General features: G+C 35.1%; 1 protein-coding gene across 7 annotated transcripts in view; it reads right to left on the bottom strand.

The window, feature by feature from the left end:
* Positions 1-678: 678 nt before the first annotated feature.
* LOC112009430 (disease resistance protein RUN1) overlaps positions 679-21281 on the bottom strand; it is a 35858-nt gene continuing 15255 nt past the window's right edge. For 4 of the 7 annotated variants that reach the window (XM_024041766.2, XM_065782750.1, XM_065782911.1 and 1 more), the window contains 8 exons: positions 19195-20290; positions 18767-19030; positions 17867-18661; positions 16767-17739; positions 12719-12859; positions 11115-11232; positions 10948-11019; positions 679-890 (listed from right to left, as the gene is read on the bottom strand). In XM_024041766.2, coding sequence (XP_023897534.2) covers positions 17005-17739; positions 17867-18661; positions 18767-19030; positions 19195-20290 — 2890 coding nt within the window. In that variant the 3' untranslated portion in view covers positions 679-890; positions 10948-11019; positions 11115-11232; positions 12719-12859; positions 16767-17004. Of the gene's footprint in view, positions 891-10947; positions 11020-11114; positions 11233-12718; positions 12860-15721; positions 15800-16766; positions 17740-17866; positions 18662-18766; positions 19031-19194; positions 20291-21281 lie in introns of all 7 variants that reach the window. The other 3 variants (XM_065782812.1, XM_065782843.1, XM_065782780.1) reach the window with 3 other exon arrangements.

Raw genomic sequence — 21281 nt, 5'->3', positions numbered from 1 at the left:
GAATCCCCTTTCCTATTTGTAAGAGGAAAGAAAAAAGCCAATAGACAGGTCTTTACTGCCAACAATTTTATAGCATTCTAGTTTAATTAATTTCATACCAAACTCGTTGACAGCATTGTTTGTGTAAGCGGAGTTACAAATTAGTAGCGAGATGCAGGCTGAATTGTGACAACTCAAGAAAAAAAAAAAGTAATTTTATCCATGTGTTTTTTTCCAAGCAAAAGGTCCTCACAGAATATAACAAAAAATAGCATCATTTCAATCCCTACTTTCACAACATTTGACAGTGACTTTTAGAGAAACTTGCACCAGAACCTTGTGGTTTGTACACTCAAAAGCACAGTTCCACTCATATATGGGTCCATTTTATGGGGGATCCTAACAAAGGTTTTGTATTTTGGACAGGGTATTGTTTTCCAAGGGATTTTCTTACAAAAGCGGGTAGCTTAGCTGCAAACAATTCCTAGTCGGTATACTATTATCTCATTCAAGTAGTGCTTTTGAATTTTTGAACATGTCAATATCTGCCTAACTTTTAGATGGCACATTATTTGTGACATCAAAACTTTAGGAGAGTCCACTGCACCATCAGCCACTAGGGACTAAAGTAACAACTAGTTTGACATATGGATTATATAATCATATGTAACATGAATGAGAACATTAACTTCCTCAGAATATTGACAAAAAAACTGCAGAGAAAATTTGATATTGAAAAGGTTAAAAGAATCCAAATTGTATTATATACAATTACAATTACAGCTTTTTATGCCCAAGTACAGTACAACATTCAATGTTCATATTTCAACTTGTTTAACCATAAATGAGGTCCTGGTCATGACTTCGAGATTTGAGGTCACAGACATTTGATCAAGATCCATTTCCTTAACCTGCAGTACAACAGGTATCAGCATAATTAGCACTATAGGTCCCATGAATTACTGCTGCAATCAATATGTTTTAAGAAAATATTTTTAAGACAAGAAAGAGGATCCAACTAGAACAATTCCATGAATTATTTAGTAGTTAATAAATCTGACATGTACTTTGGTTCAGTGATATAACTCTTTGTTTCTTTCATATGGTTTGGAATATATAACATGTAAAAATATTGCCTACAGCAGTGAGAGGATTGTGTTTCTATTCAGAACTTATCCATAATCAGTAATGCGTATAGAAGAAAATGCACTATTCTAAGTATTTTAACTATTGCTTCAAGAACAAACATTTTACTTTTCCTTTCACTTTTCTTATACTAAAGAAGTACAAGCAAAATGCCTAAACAAATAGTACCTGCATGTCATCATTGGTTAATTTCTTTTCTCTTCTTCTTTATAGCTTCTATGAGTGAGTTCTTAGTTTCCAATATAATGCACACATTTATCTACTATTTTCCATGTGGGAACAAGTTTTTGTCATGGGCTTTCTGTAAAGGTTTACTACGGTATCGGCATACACATTTCAGAATTCATTATCTATTATATCAACTATTGACTATGTTGAACCAGTCAGTCACCAGATTATAACTGCCCATTCAATCTACTCAGAATACCTCACAACACCAATCCTTGATCACTTTCTCTCTCTCTTCCCTTACTATTAGGACATATGTGGTTCACTCATTAGGAACATATGTCATTCTTTTATGTAATTGGCTAATCCTTTGACAAAACGCACTTTACTTGTAATTAGGTAGTTCTAGGTGTTTTTAATACTTCAAGAAACAAGGTTTCAAGATCAAGTGTTGAAGTTATCAAGTCTGTCCAAGAAAACAAGCTGATAGTGCAAATTCATTAAAACTCGACAGCTGGCTCGACAGCTGCATCTATCGAGCTTAAAGAAAGCTGTCTCAAGCCCGTAAGCTCGACACCTCCTATCTGTCGAGATTTAAGAAATTCAGAATTCTGATCTGATTTCTTGGGATCCGTGAATGTGTCTTTGGGCATTCTTTTCTCCTAACCCTAGACATATAAAAGGATTGTTTTAAGGGCGGTCAAACAGTTCACAAGTTGCACAAGCATTGAGCAAATTTTGTTCAAGCAAATTGTGACTGAAGACGAAGTTCTTGCCCTAGTTCATCTCTTCTTGAAAAAGTTGCTGTGTATGTGCACTTTTGGGTTTTGTGACCGAGCATCTTCTTGATTTTCATCGTGTAGGATGAATTGAAGAACTTGGCAGCGAACCTCTCTTTCAGTTGGTGATTGAAGTCACGTACTAGGATCTGCGCATTGGTTAGTCACGTACTTGGAAGCTGTGTATCAAAAGGGGGAACTGTCACTACAGAACAAGTCCAATTGGGTATTGGGGTAAGGGTTCAACTATATATTGGTAAGGTACTTAGGATTCCTTTACTTGTAACCATTTGTTGTGATAATAGTGGAGTTTCGGGAGTGGTGACTTGAAAATCACCCGGTGAGGTTTTTGCCGTCAGGTTTTCCCCATTCGTAAACAAATCACCGTGTCATTTAATTGCAGCTGCATATTTAGTTATTTGGTGATTTGTTTGTGCTACCACACGTTTGCATGTTAAATTGATTAATTAATAACTTGGCTAATTAATTAATTAATTTAATCATAAGGGGTCAATATGTTTTTGGCCTATCAAGTGGTATCAAAGCAGACACACTCTGATTAGGTTTAATCTTTGCTTTGTTGATCCATTGACCCCTATTGTCATGGCTGTAACCGGCTTGAAGAGATCTTTATTTTCAAATACATCTTGTTTTTCTAATCACTATTTGTTTGAGTGTCTCAAAAAATACAAGTCTAAAAGTTATTTGAATTCTTTTATGATGACTATTGGAAAAAATCTTAGTTTGGCTAAGAAGAAACTAGACTGTCTCAGAATGAAAATGTGTACAAAGGAGTTCGTCTGAGAAGAGTGAAAGTTAAAGGCTTAGCTCATAAAAGGCAGTTGAGTGAAAGAACCATTCCCTCTGATTTGTCATCTAAGCATGAAGTGTGTTTCATGATGAAGTCTGCATTCAAAGTGATGGACACTTGTCTATGGTACCTTGACAGTGGTTGCTCAAGACACATGACTGGAGACCGATCTCTCTTCAAGGTTTTCGAGTCTAAGAAAGGTGGCAATGTTACTTTTGGTGATGGAAGTAAGTCACAGATTAAAGGGAAATGAATCATATCTCTACCAGGACTGTCGGACATTGCAAATGTTCTTTATGTAGAAGGTCTAATGGTGAATCTATTGAACATAAGTCAAATATGTGATCAAGACTTCATGGTACTATTCTCAAAGGGAAAGTGTCTTGGCATGGATGAGTCTAGAAAGAAGCTCATTAGTGAGGTTCGCACTTTGGACAACTGTTATGGATTGGTTCTCGATGTTGATATTGTGTGTAATAGCATTCATTTGCCTAATGAAGATTTATGGCATCAACGAATGGGACATGCTAGTTACAAGCATCTATTTATTGTATCTAAGCATGAATCAGTCTTGGGGATATCAAAGCTTAGTAGAATGAATAATGTGGTGTGTGGACCATGTCAGCTTGGGAAACAAACGAAAGCTAAGCATCCAGGTACTCAGACATCAGCTACATCAAGGCCATTGGAGCTTCTACATTTAGATCTTATGGGTCCAACTAGAACCGAGTCTCTTGGTGGTAAGAGATACATCATGGTTGTGGGAGACAACTTTACTAGATACACTTGGGTCATTCGACTACGATCCAAGTCTGATGCTCTTGAGCACATTGAGGCTTTGTGCACAAGACAGCAGAATGAAAAAAACCTAAAGATTGATCGAATTCGAAGTGACCATGGTAAAGAATTCGAGAACTCATACATGGAGTCTTTCTGCACAAGATCAAGTATATCTCAAGAATTCTTTACTCCTATTACGCCTCAACAAAATGGTGTGGTAGAAAGAAAGAATAGGGTTATTCAAGAGATGGCCAGAGCCATGTTACATAACAAAGATGTGGCTAGAAATTTGTGGGGAGAAGCCATAAACACTGCATGTCATATGGTTAATAGGGTGTACTTCAGACCTGGTACCAAAAGGACTCCTTATGAGTTATGGAAAGGAAGGAAGTCAAATGTGAAGTATTTCAAAAATTTTGGAAGTACTTGCTTCATTCTCAAGGATAGAGAGAATGTAGGAAAGTTTGACTCTCGGAGCGATGAAGACATATTTCTGAGTTACTCTTCCACAAGTAAGGCTTATCAGGTATACAACAAAAGAACAATGAAGGTAATGGAGACAGTAAATGTTGTCATTGATGAGTCTTCAGATTCCAGTTCTGAGAAAAGCATTGAAGAACTCCCCAAAGAAATTCTTCCTCTTGAGCCAAGGGAAGTTGAAGACATTGTTGAACAAGAACCTACATCTCCAAGTACTCCCAATACTCCTAGTGTTGTGGAAGACTCTGCAGACATACTCATTTCACCAGACTCTGAATCTCATGAAGAGAAAGGACCTTCCTCTAGAATCAAATTAAATCATCCTCCAGAAGTTATTGTGGGAAACATGAATGAACTCACATTAAGGAAACGTACAATTGATAAATGTGTTGCAAACTTTGTGTCTTATTCTTGCTACTTGTCACAGGTTGAACCCAAAAAGGTTGAGGAAGCATTATAAGATGAAAGTTGGGTCGAAACAATGCATGATGAACTACTTCAGTTTCAGAGGAATGATGTTTGGACTCTAGTACTTAGACCAAAAGGTGAGCACATCATTGGTACAAAGTGGATATTCCGCAACAAGATTGATGAAGAAGGCAATGTGATTCGCAACAAGGCTTAACTTGTAGCTCAAGGATACTCATAAATGGAAGGAGTAGACTATGATGAAACATTTGCCCCAGTTGCTCGAATGGAGTCCATCAGAATTCTCCTTGCCCTAGTCTGTCATCTGAAGTTCAAACTTTATCAGATGGATGTGAAGACTGCTTTCTTGAATGGGTTGCTTAAAGAGGATGTTTATGTGGCTTAACCAAAAGGATTCATTGATCCACACTTTCCAGATCATGTGTTGTACCTCAAGAAGACACTTTATGGGTTGAAGCAAGCCCCTAGAGCTTGGTATGATAGACTTACACAATATCTGGTGTCACATAGATTCACAAGAGAAAAAGCTGATCAAACACTCTTCATCAAAAAGGAAGATGACGAGTTGATTGTTGCACAAGTTTATGTTGATGATATCATCTTTGGTTCAACTAAGGATGACTTGGCTCACGGCTTCTCAAAACTCATGCAAGCCGAGTTCGAGATGAGCATGATTGGAGAGCTGACTCATTTCCTTGGACTACAGATACGTCAACAAGATTCAGATATATTTCTTTCTCAGTCTAAATATGCTAAAAATCTTGTGAAAAAGTTTGGATTGGAATCTGCTAGTTCTGTTAGAACCCCTATGAGCCCAAATGTCAAACTCACTATAGACTTGTTAGGCAAAAGTGTTAATCCTTCTCTTTATAGAAGCATGATAGGTAGTCTTCTTTACCTTACTGCTAGTAGACCTGATATTAGTTACAGTGTTGGAGTGTGTGCTAGATATCAGGCTGATCCCAAAGAATCACACATAACTGCTTTAAAAAGAATTATAAAGTATGTCAAAACCACTACTGACTTTGGTGTGTGGTATAGCAAGAACACAAATGATGTCTTAGCTGGGTACTCAGATGCTGATTGGGCTGGTAATGTTGATGATAGAAAGAGTACTTCGGAAGGTTGTTTTTATGTGGGTAACAATCTTGTCTCCTCGATGAGCAAAAAGCAAAACTCCATCTCATTATCCACTGCAGAAGCTGAGTACATTGCTGCCGGTAGCTGTTGCACCCAACTCCTCTGGATGCAAAAACTTCTTCATGATTATGGTATTTGTCAAGAGCATCTCACTATTTACAGTGATAATACCAGTGCCATCAATATCTCTAAAAATCCAGTTCAACATTTTCGAACCAAGCACATAGAGATTCAACATCACTTCATTAGGGAGCTTGTCGAAGATGGTACTCTTTCTCTTGAGTTCATCCATATTGATGATCAAAAGTAGCAAACGTTTTGAATTCCTTCGTCAAAACATTAGTGTCATCTCTATAGATTGATCTTCTTCTCTCGTTCTTCTCCCTCTTGCATATGCATCTACTTTTATGCTATGTTTTGTTTAACATGTTTTTGTTTGTTTGCTTTCAGTTTTGTTTGTTTTGTTTTTTTATATAATTTTTTTTTGAAAAATTGAAAAAAATACAAAAACAGTGTGTGTTTTGTGTACTTTGGTACTTGTGTACCTTGGATGACCATTAAAACAAAATTTTCTAAACTTTGTATCTTTTGTAACTTAGATGAGTATCTCTATGCACAACTAAGCAAGTGAGCTTTGTGGCTCTTGTTTGTGATCAGTAAGATTAAGTCATCTCTTGAACTTAACACTCATATCACTCTTTTTGACGGGTAAGACTAGAAAATCCTAAGAGAAAAGCATAGATAACCATCTCACCACTATTACCCGCCAATCATAATAGACACTTGTATGCTTCGGCATAGCAAAAGTGCAGTGTTAAAGACATCCGTATGTTTCGGCATAACAAAAGTGCAATGTCTATGCTTAACATGTTGGGTATTTTTTTTCTCTCTCCTATATGCCCATGCATGATATGCTTAAAAGAAAATATGCAAAGAAAATAAAAAGCAAAAAGATTAAAATTCTTTAAATATGATTGCAAACGTGTTTTCTAGGAGATGTGAGAGTTATAGGATGTACCTCAAAGATGATAGTCCCTATTAAATAGTTATAATTGTGTGTGAGTTAAAATTATTTTCTCATATCTCAAATCGTCATAACATGTATACACATATGCAATCTTGCGATGTTTTTCACACACAACATGCAATATTCTTTGCTACTCTTGATACATGTGCAAGTACAATGTGATTTAGCCATCACAAGTGTTTATATGTGCTAATGTATGCTCACTAAACTGTCTTGACTTGTTTTTGAAATATAAAATTGGTTAGACTTGTTTAGTGTGTGTGTGTGTTTCTAAGGATCCATGTACTTAAAATTTTTGTTTAGAGATGATTTTAAGAGCTTAATATGTTGATTGGATCATTGGTTGAGGTACATGTTAGATTGCATTCATGTCTATGTTTTTCTCTCCTCGAAAAACTGTTTTCAAAAGCAAGCTCGACACCTCCTCGATAGCTACTCGATACCTAGCTATCTGTCAAGCTTCTCAAGATTTTCTTTATCGCAATCTCGACACCTCCTAAACACCTGGTGGATCGATCGAGCTTCTGTTCTTAGTTTTGGTGTTTATTCCTCGATACCTTCTCGACACCTGTAGTTGTCGACGTGTATTTTCTCGATACCTTCCTCGACAGATGGCTCGACACCTCTCGATACCTCATCTGTCGAGAATTATTGAGGTTCCTATATAAGCCTCTTCTGCAATCCGGTTCTCATTTTCTCGATCTCTTTCGATCTGTCCGCGACTGTTCATCTCCCAAACTCAGTTTTCTCACTCAAAACCTTCAACCCACGTTATTTTGGCCCTTCCTTGCTTCAAATCACTTGGTATGATCTCTTTTCCCCTCATTCTTCATGCATTTCATGCTTTTGAATCTTAGGTGTTGGGCTTTTTGAAAAATTTTGAGGTTTTTCAAAATTGATGAGTTTTTCTTGAAATTTTGGGATGGGTTTTCATTTAAATGTATTTAAAATCTCATGCATTGCATCACATCTACATTAGAATGGTATTTTCATGCATTTAGATGTGTGAATTATGTTTGTGTGCTAGTAGGTTTGGATTGCGCTGAGCCCATGATGAAATTTCTTTTGCATGTGACATGTTCATGCATCCCCATGCATACGTATTCTCTATTTAATATATTTGATATATTTGATATGCTTTGGAACTTTTCTGATTGTCTCCTTCTCTCTCACTCTTTCTCATTCTGTTTACGTTAGTAGTGTCTATGGCACCTAAGCGTAAATCCACTCCAGTTCGGAACCCTCTGTGTTCTGAAGCTTCTTCATCTTCTGATTCTGCTCCTTTTAATCTTCGGTTCCGTGATGATGATGCTCACAAGGCATTTTCGGAGAACTTTTCTAGGCGAGGTGTTCATTCGGAACGCCAAGTCATTTTGGCGGACTTCATCGACATTGACCTTCCCTCTGTCATTCACAGTAGGGGATGGGAGTCACTGTGTGACGTCCTGGTCATATGTCATTTCGTGCTCATTCAGGAGTTTTACTCCAACATGCACGGGATTGATCGTTCAGTACCTCTCTTTTTCACTCATGTTCGAGGTACGTGCATCCTTGTCACACCGCAGCTAGTTGCGGATGTGCTAAGGGTTCCTAGGATAGAGTTTCCTGACTATCCTTCTTGTGAGCGTCTGAGGACTGTGTCCAAAGATGAGCTCATTTCTGCTTTCTGTGAGCGCTCTTCGGAGTGGGGTGAGCGTCAGTTCACATCATGTCGGTCTTTTGCTAAAGGTCCTAGATTCTTAAACATGGTGATGACTTTTGTACTCCATCCACTTTCTCACTACAACTCTATTACAAAGCCTCGTGCTCGATTTTTGTTATCCCTTCTTGAGCATCTTACCATAGATTTTCCTTCTCATTTCATTTTATCCATTATAGATGTTCATTTAGATGCAGCGACTCGTGATAAGCTCATCTTTCCTTCTGCTATCATGAGGATTCTACGCCATTTTTCCATTTCTTTTCCCGTGTTCGACCATTTCACTTTCATGTGTGCCATAGATGCCGCTACCGTAAAATGTAGTGAGGCTCAGTATAGGTCGAGACAAACAGATTCCACTCCTCCCTCCTGTTCAGCTCCATCCCAATCTACTCCATCTATATCTGCTCCTTCTTCCTTTATGAGCGATGTTTCACTTGGAGACATCATGACGCAGCTGTAGCACATGGATGCTCGCCTCGATACACTCTCCACTGATTTGTATCAGGTGAATGTTCGTGTTGGTCGTATTGCACGACGGCAGGCGACCATGGGTGGTTTTGCTCCTGAGGCTACTCCTTCACCACCTCCTCCAGCGGCTTCTGATTCTGAGGATGATGATGACGAGGACGATGATGTTTCGGATGATGATGATGGAAATGCTAGCTCTACTGATGAGATCTCTACTTAACACTCTACCCTTTGTCACTCGTGACAAAAAGGGGAAGTAATTTTGGGATATAAGAGTAGTCATCTTAGAGGGAAAGTTAGTATAGGCCATTTTTGTTAGGGGGGATGTAGTGAGGATATGATGCATCTTTTTCTTTTCTACTTTTTAGATACATTGTTCTTGTATATGAGGTTTTGTGACTAGTTTTTACATACATTGTATTTATTTTCTCTATATGTGGATGTATGTTTATTTCACCTGTCTCTACATGTGTTGTTTTTTCTCTATCTTTATACACATGTTTCTTATACCTATATGCAATCTATTATTTCTGTTTCACACAAGATGCCTTGATGAGTTTTGTTTAAAGTGTTTCAGAAATACAGGTTGTCAAAGTCTACTTGCCATAAACTCTTTTCTTGCAAAGTTTTTCAAGGGTTTATGATAGGATGGATTTTATTGTATTCAACAAGTGAATATGAGTTGAGTGATTTATGACTTCTCTCATATGTTCATTTATTTGTTGTGTTTTTGTCACGGATTGCCAAATAGGGAGATTGTTAGGACATATGTGGTTCACTCATTAGGAACATATGTCATTCTTTTATATAATTGGTTATTCCTTTGACAAAACACACTTTACTTGTAATTGGGTAGTTCTAGATGTTTTTAATACTTCAAGAAACTAGGTTTCAAGATTAAGTGTTGAAATCATCAAGTCTGTCCAAGAAAACAAGCTGATAGTGCAAATTCATTAAAACTCGACAGCTGGCTCGACAACTGCATCTATCGAGCTTAAAGAAAGCTGTCTCAAACCCGTAAGCTCGATAGCTTCTCGACACCTCCTATCTATCGAGATTTAAGAAATTCAGAATTCTGATCTGATTTCTTAGGATCTGTGAATGTGTCTTTGGGCCTTCTTTTCTCCTAACCCTCGACATATAAAATGATTGTTTTAAGGGCCGTCAAACAGTTCACAAGTTGCACAAGCATTGGGCAAACTCTATTCAAGCAAATTGTGACCGAAGACGAAGTTCTTGCCCTAGTTCATCTCTTTTTGAAGAAGTTGCCGTGTATGTGCACCTTTGGATTTTGTGACCAAGCATCTTTTTGATCTTCATCGTGTAGGATGAACTGAAGAATTTTGCAGCCAACCTCTCTTTCAGTTGGTGATTGAAGTCACGTACTGGGATCCGCGCATTGGTTAGTCATGTACTTAGGAGTCGTGCATCAAAAGGGGGAACTGTCACTATAGAACAAGTCCAATTGGGGCATTGGGGTAAGGGTTCAACTGTAGGTTGGTAAGGTACTTGGGATTCCTTTACTTGTAACCACTTGTTGTGATAATAGTAGAGTTTCGGGAGTAGTGATTTGAAAATCACCTGGTAGGGTTTTTGCCGTCAGGTTTTCCCATTCGTAAACAAATCACCATGTCATTTAATTTCTGCTGCATATTTAGTTATTTAGTGATTTGTTTGTGCTATCACGCATTTGCATGTTAAATCGATTAATTAATAACTTGACTAATTAATTAATTAATTTAATCACAATGGGTCAATACGTTTTTGGCCTATCACCCACCCCTCTCTTCCCCCAATGATGTGCAAGGATACCACAGATCAGAGAGCATGTTAGAAGGGGGTGCATTTGGTGAATTGATATCCCTTATTGTGAAGTAAATTCTTGGGTCATAGTTGGGTGATTGAAACCCCCAAGAACACACACGCACGCGCAAAGTTGATTACTTTATATCTCAGGTAAATTGGCCACTTTCATTCAACACACAGCATATATAGTGAAATCTATTAAAATAAAAACAGATTTGAGGCCAAATCATACCGCAGTATTCCTATGCATATCATAAACTACACCACATTGGTTTCTTGGGATAAATGCATTTGAGATCTCATCCTGAAAGGAAGATGATAGAACATATTTAGACAACCACATTTGCACTTTGAAAAATATTTTGTATTGAAGAAACAAAAATCAAGGATGACACTAACCATTTTAGAGTACTGGTCTCTAATTTAGTACTTGGAACTCAGTATCGTCTCTTGAATATCTTTAGCTGATTGGAACTTCATGTCCAATTAACCTGAATGAGAAAGCATCATTTTGAAGCTGTAAAAAGAGTAGATACAGTCAATAGGCAGATAATCAAACAGACCATTGAGCATATTTTTTGTCTTACATGGAAGGTGGTGACAAATATTCAAATGCTTACTAGGTCAATTTTTTCAGAAGATTTGTGCCCTCTCAATGAAATTTCCAAGTTAAGAGGTTATTGAGACATTGTCCTTAGTATAAAACAAGCTTAACCATTGTTATACATCTTAAAAATCTCCACACACTTGTAAAGATGATACTTTACAATATATAACTCATATACTTACAAATCTCCACACGCTTGAGAAAATGCTATTGCAATCAATGCAAAATGAAGTAGCACATATATTTAGACACACTGAAAACCTAAAACTAATTGCCCACTGACTACAGTCCAAAGATTTGAAAGAGGGAAAAAATAAACAAGGTTGCAGACTGCTTATAAGCTTGTCAAAATCCACCCTACACCATTACAACAAATGTTTTGACCTGTTTTGTTACAACCTTATTAGAAGCTGGATTTCCATAAATCAAGCAAAAATCATTATAATTTGGTTTCAATTTGGTTCTGTTTGAAATTGTTTCTGGAGATTTCAACATAAAGAAACTGTTAGCCACATAATTGAAACTGACATCTAAGGCTACAATAAGTTGACAACACACCCTTGTATAAGCATCCCAATCATTGTAAACTGAGATCATTTGCCCTGTTTCATCCCATGTAAACCCTCTCGGTTAAAGGAGTTTTCATATCATAGTACTAAACTTCTAGAAAGATTATTGAGAAGTTCATTTGTCATATTGCAATGCAAATCTTTCACTGAACGACATTTTATACCCGCTTGATTGTTGAAACTGTAATCATTCTTCTTCACCTTTATGCATTTCCCTAGCATTACATCATTGAGATATTTGTCCTTTAAAAGCTGGGGTAGCACTCCTTTTTAGATAAGAAAAAGTGTTTCAGAGATGATCGATTCAATTCAGCAACTGATACTTTCTTTTACAAAATAAATGCTGAGGTGTGAATCAAAAAACAAATAAACAAATAAATGATGGGGTAGCACTCTTCTTTAACAAGGGTAACATGGATCAGCATTATCTACCCTGGTCAATAACAATGTATACTATTCGGATTGATAATTATATGGGTCCTGTTAAATTAGACTATGGATAGAAATGACAGAAAGGAGACTTGATATTGTATGTCAAGAATAGAAGAATGAAAAGAAGGAAATATTAGTAGACAATGACATTCTTAAATGATTTGGGAAGATTCACTTTGACATCAAGATCTGCATTGTATGCATTACATACTGAAACACTGTACTTTTGTTAGAAACCTCTGCACCATATACACCGCATAATTTTTGATAGCACATAAGAGATATATTTCTAAATGCCCAAGCAGTAGGATGCACCTGTATATTATATACACAAGTAACATAAAAAAAACAACAAATTATTTAAAAGAGATAAGAATAGGTAACTGGCAACTCACTTTGGTATAAGAATCCTAGACATAAACCACAGCAGTTATCTCCAGTTAAGCAGAATGACCATTTCAATTCCAATGTTGATGTCCAATTTGTTCTCAGACATTCACTATAATCAGAGAAGCACCCCTCCTTTTCTTCACCTACTGGAATAATAGAATAGATTAATGGGGATAGCTATGGATTGAATCAAACATTTTAGAGCTTTATACATCAACTATGCGAGAAGAATATACCATACTCATCATCGTTGACAAATAGTAATTTATCTAATTGCTATGTTTTGGGTACATAAACAATATACACAGCCAGTAATTCTCTCTATCTTGTTAGAAACATAAAGGAATTAATAAATGACTGTCATATGGTATGTCTATCTCTATAATTAAACATGTTTGATAGAATTAAATTTTTATGAAGTATGAGGACTACTAGCTAGACACCAGAACAGAGTCATGATAATGGAGGGGTTTGGTTGCTTATGACTTCATCTTGTTTTATGCTTGATCTCTAGAACAATAATCCTAATAATAATAGCTAAATCAATAATTATCTTTGTAACCAAATTAATCAATACCCAAAATAGGCTCAAGCAAAATACCAATAGCATATATTTCGACGATAATTATAGCTGCAACATTTATGCATATGCAAGACATGATATAAAGACAAAAATTTTCAGTCCTTGAATCACATGATATAAGCACACACTAATATATTCAAATTAGTGTAATGACTTGACCTTTGCCCAGCAGTCTCCCCTTGTCCTAAACTCCTTCCCCCTCCTCTACAACTACACCACTTAATCTTATAAATCTAAAACTACAAAAACAGTTTAAAATCATTTCATGAAATCGTTAGAAAACTCTTTGTATAAGTACCATCTACTATCAAGAATGTTGCTAATGTTAATTTGTGCACATGTCGTCACACCAATTGTCTTTCGCTCTTCTCAGTAATCCCATATTACTAGCTACCATTGTGCTCTAATTCCCAATAATACAAATTCCTGGCTGATATTGCACTCTTATTCCGAACACTTGAAAATATATCTGGAAAACAAACTCCTCACATGTGTTATTCCCAAAATAAGACCTTTTTGCATCACTTACCTCACTCACCTTAATAACTTTCCTACTGAAAGATCCCAAGCATTCCAAATGCCTTCCAAAAACTAATTGTTATTGCACATTAAAGCAGAAAAATCAACTGCCACAAATTTAGGCCTAACAAATTTAGGAGCGTACAAATCTCAAAAGCCAATCTGACAAAAACAACTAACAGTCTCAAACCAAACTTTATTAGAATTTACGTAAAGAATAACAATTAACTAATATTGAATCCCATATTGTCTTTCGCTCTTATTCCCAAGCATTCCAAATGCCTTCCAAAAACTAATTGTTATTGCAAATTAAAGCAGAAAAATCAACTGCCACACAACACCTAATCTTGAATCTCGCACTTTTATGAAAATTTTCAATAGCAATTCCTTTCCATCAAGAAAAATAGTCTCGCACTTCTATGTAAATTTTCAAGAATAATTCCTTTCCTTCAATGTAAATAATCAATCTCGTACTTGTATGCAATTTTTCAATAGTAATTCTTACCAACAAGGAAAAAAGTCTAACACTCGTATGAAAATTTTCAATAATAATTCATTTCCTTCAATGTAAATTCTCAAACATGTATTGGAGCTCTATAAAGTATAAACAACAACTACATGGATTACAAACTATAAGATCATGCATCTCCTTATACTATACATCAAGCAAAAATTATATTCAAATTGTGATCCAAGCTCAAACAGAATATCACCCCACACCCCCCCCCCCACAAAAAAAAAAACCTTTACCCCATTAAAAAGGATATGCAACCTACATAGAAAAATAGCTCAAACAGAATATCACCCCACACCCCCCCCCCCACAAAAAAAAAAACCTTTACCCCATTAAAAAGGATATGCAACCTACATAGAAAAATAATCTGGGCCTAACAAATCCAGGAGCGTACGAATCTTAAAAGCCAATCTGACAAAAATAACTAACAGTCTCAAACCAAACTTTATTAGAATTTACGTAAGGTGATAGACTCCAATTTGTACTTAACAATATCAGGATCCATAAAGAATAACAATTAACTTACCTATTTATGAATTGCTCCCCATATACGGCATTACCCACTCCTTCAAACCCCTTATTAAAGTCCAATATATTAATATCACTATCAACCTACTTCCCTCAACCACAGAATTAAGTCTTAAACAAGTGCTAGGAAAAAATCTAAAAATCAAGATAGATGAAAACTCACCATAAAATCCATGTATGTGAGGCAGGAGAAGATCATAGAACATTTATGGTTTTACTGGGAACAGGGATTATGGTCTAACAAGTAATTAATGGAATAGGGTATTGAAATTGAAACATCGAAAGAATTGGATTTTTAATTGGGTTTTACGTATGGGCTTCTAAATTTTGCAAAATTATGTGACAGATGCTTTCTTTTTCAGATCATTCCATTATTATCACTAAATGCCATCCTTTGTCTAGAAGCACATTTTCTCAGATGACTACCCAACTTCTGTATTGCAAGAATATATCCCAAGCATTGCTAATGTGTTTTATGTTTTTCTTCCCTCCTTGATATATTGGAATATTGCTTGCCTTTATGCTAGAAAGTAGAAACCATAAGTAAAACAAATAAAGCAGTACATTTGCTTCGTTGCTGTTTGTTATATAGTTGAGCTTACAAATATATTATGCTTCCATCAAGAATCTAACTTTATTAGGATGATAAATAATGTAGTGTGTATGAGACAGATGACCTGATATAATTTGATGCCCCTCAAACAAATTCATACATTAGTCCTTATACGAACCATAACATATATCTTCTTGTATGTAATTTAGATTCTTCTTTATACATGTGCTAAACTGAAACTTTTGAATTTCTCCAAAATCAAACAATAAGAAGTAAAAACAAAAGTATTGAATGAATAGAAGAAGAATAACCGACTGCACAAATGCTTGCCCCCCCTTTTTTTTGGTATCTTCTTTTACTGGACAAGCCAATAAAATTGTCCCTTAGACCTGTAAAAAAAAACTTATTTCAAGTCCTCAGCCTTCCAAGGCAAAGAAGGACTTTTACATTTAAAGGCAAGAGTGAGAAGATCATATAAATTCCTATAAAAGAAAACATTGGGCTGTAGGTTAGCATTAGAAAAAAGAATTTACATCAAAACAAAGGAAACAAAATTGTATACTAAAAAAATTGTTAGTTCTGAGACTGCAAAGTTTGAATTTAAAGAAAGGGTGCCGCCATGAGTCTTTTCTTTTAGGCAAAAATCTTCAGCAGAAATGTATTAAAAACATGTCCAACTAACAAAAAAGCTGATCCACACATACGACTTCTCACTACATAAAAGCATCATTGCATGCTTATTTAAATATCCAAGTGGAGCCAACTACTACTCCATTTCACACAAACAACGGGAGTGAAATCAGCATTGGGAAATGGCTTTCTACTATGCAATGGTCTAGGCAGGTGATCATATCATTAAGTTCTCAATTGCCCAAGCTTATTCAAACCCATCTTTTATCACAATCATCCAATTCAACTGCATTTAAGCTAATTAAAATCATGAACTATTCAAATAAATTAAAAACAATTATTTTTCTATTTTTTGAAGTGAACAAAACCTATTCCTGAGAATTTAAACTTTCCAACAACATTCACTCAAGCTATCTATTTCAGAACTAGTACCAGTGAGCCCCTTCAACAAGCCATAAATAATTCTAATCATTACAAGTAATCTCTTGACTATGGCCAATTAGATGTTGATCTTTGTGAGTCTAAAAAAGCATAGGCCTTTCGACTTTACTGGTCTAATAACTAGATAAATTTAATGCTTTTTCCTCAAGTAATTTTGAATACGAAATTGAGTTCAACAACAAATCAAACAAAGCAAAAGAGTGAGACATACTCTGGCATTCAACAACATAAAAAAATTGAATGAAGATGATCCAAAGGAAAACAGTTTCAATGAAGTAATAGTACCTGGGCATATTTCTTCAAAATTTGATTAAGAGATTCCCGGTTTCTTAAATGGTGGCCATGGATTGAAGATGGCGCCATCTTTTATGGAGGGATGGCCCATTGAAGAAGAACCCAAATCAAACCCATCACCATTGGTTGAGTCGATAGCCAAATTTAGAAAACCCAACTCAAGTTAAACCTGTTTGCTATATCCATTGGAAGCTTTGAATCAAATGTCAAAGAAAGACACTTGGGGTCGTTAGGGATTATAGGAGGTTGAGGTTCTCCTGCGTCTGAGTCCATTGGAAGTGGAGATAGGAGGTAGTAAAGGTGCGAGCTCAGAGATTTCATCAACATTTTGAGGAGGGCAAATGCATTCCACATGTACCCCCATCCTTGCAATGACAGGTGCAAATTTTCCGAATTCACTTGTCCAATGAGAGATTTTACATGAAACCCCAACATGATTCTGATCACCTTGCAACAAGTCTCCAAATTTCTCCTGCAATTGGCTATGAGGTACACCGTAAAACCACAAATGATCGCACTTAAGACACTGAAAGATTGGTGGCTGCATGAAAGGTTGCTTATGACCATTGATGGAAATGTTGACAGCACAAACCCAACTAATTATATCATCACGGAGAGAACCCCATTTATTAGCATAACTTTCTTTCAACGGAACTAGATGAAAAGCAATATAAAAGGCAAATGTTGAAAATTCTGGACCAATCCAGAATGATATGGAACTTTCAATGCTTTGATGGTTGAACCACTCTGGAATCTTCTTTTCCGGTACTATAATACTATATCTCTCTCCAAAATCAAACAGATACACATCTAGGGTTGGACGTAACTCCATTTCAATTAGGAAGAACTTGGAGAAAGAGAGCTGGGAAGAGTAATCAATCTGATGTGAATGTGAATTCGCTAATACATTGCCTTTCACACTTGAACATTTCATATTTGGTTGAAGCTCTAAATTTCTTCCAAACTGCATGCAATTATGAATTTTGAGAAATTGGAAAATTTATAAAATCTAGTATAGTATTTGGAAAGGTAACCAATTTTTATTTTTATTTTTATTTTTTATTTTTATAACTTTAAGAGAAAAAAGGTACCTGAAAGAATAATTTTCTTAATGATTGTGAATTCAACGAGATGCAGTTTGATGCATCCACAGATCTGATACTTTTTGGAAGCTTTGGAATTGTCTTCAGGAACTTGGAATCCTCAATTAGAAGATCACGTAATCCATTGAATCTCATAATGTTATCATTAAGGTTCAAATTTTTACTCCTTGATAATAAAAATTTCTCTGAGAGGTGAAAATAGGAAGCCAATTTTTTTAGAAAATTCAACTTCAGAAAACCATATTTTGAAAAGCCACCAAAGGAATTGCATAGTGCTTGTCTACCAATCTTGACGTCCTTTGGAAATTGGACATTGCCATGAATATAGAGTTTATGAAGATGTGACAATTCATAGATGCTACTTGGAAGATGACACGTATAGGGATAGGAACCTACATCTAATCTCTCAAGCCCAGAGAGATTCCTAAATGATGAAGGAAGCTCTCTAATGGCCGTGTATGCCAGACTTAAAAACTTTAAATTTTCCATTTTTTGTGAAATATCAGGGAACCTCTCAACCCTTTTGCAATTAAAAAGAATTAAAATTTTAAGAGATTTCATCGTGATGCAGCTTGGAAGAATTTTAAGTTTAATGCAACCCGAGAGGTCCAAACTTTCAAGCTTATCAAGACATCCAACAGAGTCATGAACCTTGACTAATTTTATACATTCACAGAGACTCAATTGCTTTATGTTTGGGGTAGCGATTGATAAGTCGGGTAATTCCCTAATGTATTGGCAAGATTGCAAATTCATATGTGTCAAACTTGTACACTGTATCCTCTGTAGAAAAAATTAAATCAAAATTAACTTCAACAAATATTAAAATATATTTTAATAATTAATGAAGTAATGATAATTAATTAAAAATAAAAATAAAAATTATACCTTGAGAAATTTAATCCCACTTTCTGGCATGTTAAGAACAACGAGTTTTTGAGGATGAAAATTGGATGGTAGGGAAGATGAAGGAAATCTCTGCCAATCAAGCACCCTTAATCCGTTGGGAAGATATTTAAGACCTCTACAAATATCTATGTTACTAACCATAAGGAACTTGAGATTTTCCATCTTTTCAAAACATTCAGGCTCTAATTGAATCTTTGATGGTTCAGGTGCGCATATCATTATGCCTCTAACTTTTTCTGACCCCTAATTAGATAAAGAATTAAGTGAATCACACTCTACAATAATTAGTATAATGACAGTAAATATAAACAAACACAAAACTAATTAATTTAAATTTTCCTCCACGTTTAATTGGGGAAAAAATCACTACCTATGACATTTGAAAAATGAACTAAAATGATGCATACCGTATTTTTAGTTAGTACATCAAGAACTTCCTCATAACGCCATAGTCTACTACGCTCTCCAAGTTTTGGTGATTCTCGTTGAACAATTTCCTTACCCATTTGTTGTAGCAAGTCATGCATCGACAATTTGTCATATTGATCAACAGTTATTAGACACTTATCAATAAGTCTTTCAATTCCACAAATTGGATGTAAATCACAAGAATCCAATATATCTATGACATACTTCTTAAGAAATCCCTTAAAGAAACATGCAATATCGAGGAAAATATCTTGTTCAGATTCATCCAATCCTTCATAACTTATTTCCAATACTTCTTGAATTTCTTTTTTAGGAGTTCTTTGATACTTATCTATCGCGCTTTTCCATTCACGTTTAGTTCTTCCACACAAATCAGCACCTATTATTTTTAGAGCTAATGGAAGTCCCTTGGCATATTGTATAACTTGGTTTGCCAGCTCCAAATAATCTTCTTTGGGTTCTTTGCTTTTGAAGGCATGCATACTAAAGAGTTCAAGAGCTTCATCTTGATTTAATTCCTTAACCTTGTGCATTGAAAAACATTTTCCAAGAGTAGCTACCAAGTGTTTGTCTCTTGTTATTATAATGATTTTGCTTCCCGAAGAAAACCAATCACATCTGCCAAGCAAATTTTCTATATGGACCCACTTATCCACATCATCAAGAACTAAAAGAATCTTCATTAAACAAAGTCTTTGCTTTATCATATTGATTCCTCTCCATTTGTTGCCCACCTTTAAATTTGTATCCCTTGAAATCTCAAAAAGAAGTTTCTCTTGTAATTCGATTACACCATCATTTGTCCCTGACTTTTCTCTAAAATTTTCTAGATAACAAAATCCCTCAAAACGATCACAAATTCTATTAAAAATAGCTTTTGTGATTGTTGTCTTACCTATTCCACCAGGACCATAGATCCCTATCATTTGAGCATCATTTGATTCAATATCTAAAAGAATAGACTTTATACGATTATCTATTCCAACAGGGTATTGAGCAACAAACAATGATATGTGATTTAATTTCAACTTTGAATCTTCAACAATACTTTGGATAAAGTTGAACTCACTGCAACTATCATTCACATAACATTAAAAAAATATAACGAGTTAGACTAGAAAATAAAAATATGAAGATAAACCATATTTAAGATGTTTGGCGTGTGCATTAAATTTGAAATGTTGACAATTAAAGTAAGTGGCATGTACTGATTTATAAATCTATAACTATCATTATGTTAGCACCTCTTTTTTTTTTTGTTAGGTAAGTTTTTTTTGGCTTTTAGGCATAGTTATCCAAAAATATTAAGCATTAAACCGTCAAGGCAATGGTATGGTGGTTCATTGGTTCAACAATTGTGTCATTGGCTCAATTTAGATAAATAATTTATTTATTTATTTTAAATAAAGAAAATGAGGATACTATAATAAAAAAGAAAAAAGAAAAGAAAAAGGCAATGGTATTCAATTAGTACATAAGTCTGAAGGTATAACGTAGATTGAAATTTATTGAATATCATTGTTGATAAAATTTATTTTAATATATGCTTATATAAAAATGACTAAATAATAGGACATCTTGAATTGATCAAAATGACTTAAAACGTTAAAAACAAAACGGTTCGAGTAAAATCATGTGATTAAGTATTTTTCTAAAAAAAACCTGGCGGTTTTTCATGGTTTAATTGAGTTTTTTTTTTGGGTTAAAAATATGATAGTTTCTTTCATAATGCATACCAATCCAGAATTTCGTACAATTTATCGGTTTAACGGTTCAATTGTCAATTTGGTACAATTATGATAACTATACTTGCAACATGAAGTTTCATGGAAAATCTAGTTAGGTGATAACTGAAACTTATTAAGTCCCATTTTTTTAATACTAGAAATAAATTATTGAGGAAGATTTTCAAAAAATAAAAATAAATGTATAATATGTGGGCGAAACTCCTACTTGATTGGTATGGTCATTTAAATTCTTCCTTTACCAATTCTCTTTTTTTTTTTTTTTTTTTTTTTTTTTTTTACTTCTTTCTACCATTGTGAGCTAACTTCCGTAGTAGAAG

The sequence above is a fragment of the Quercus suber genome, unplaced genomic scaffold, assembly GCF_002906115.3.
Source record: "Quercus suber isolate HL8 unplaced genomic scaffold, Cork oak 2.0 scaffold_2, whole genome shotgun sequence".
NCBI classification, from domain to species: Eukaryota; Viridiplantae; Streptophyta; class Magnoliopsida; order Fagales; family Fagaceae; genus Quercus; species Quercus suber.
Note: the sequence above shows the minus strand (reverse complement) of the source record. Positions and strands in the feature narration are given on the sequence as shown.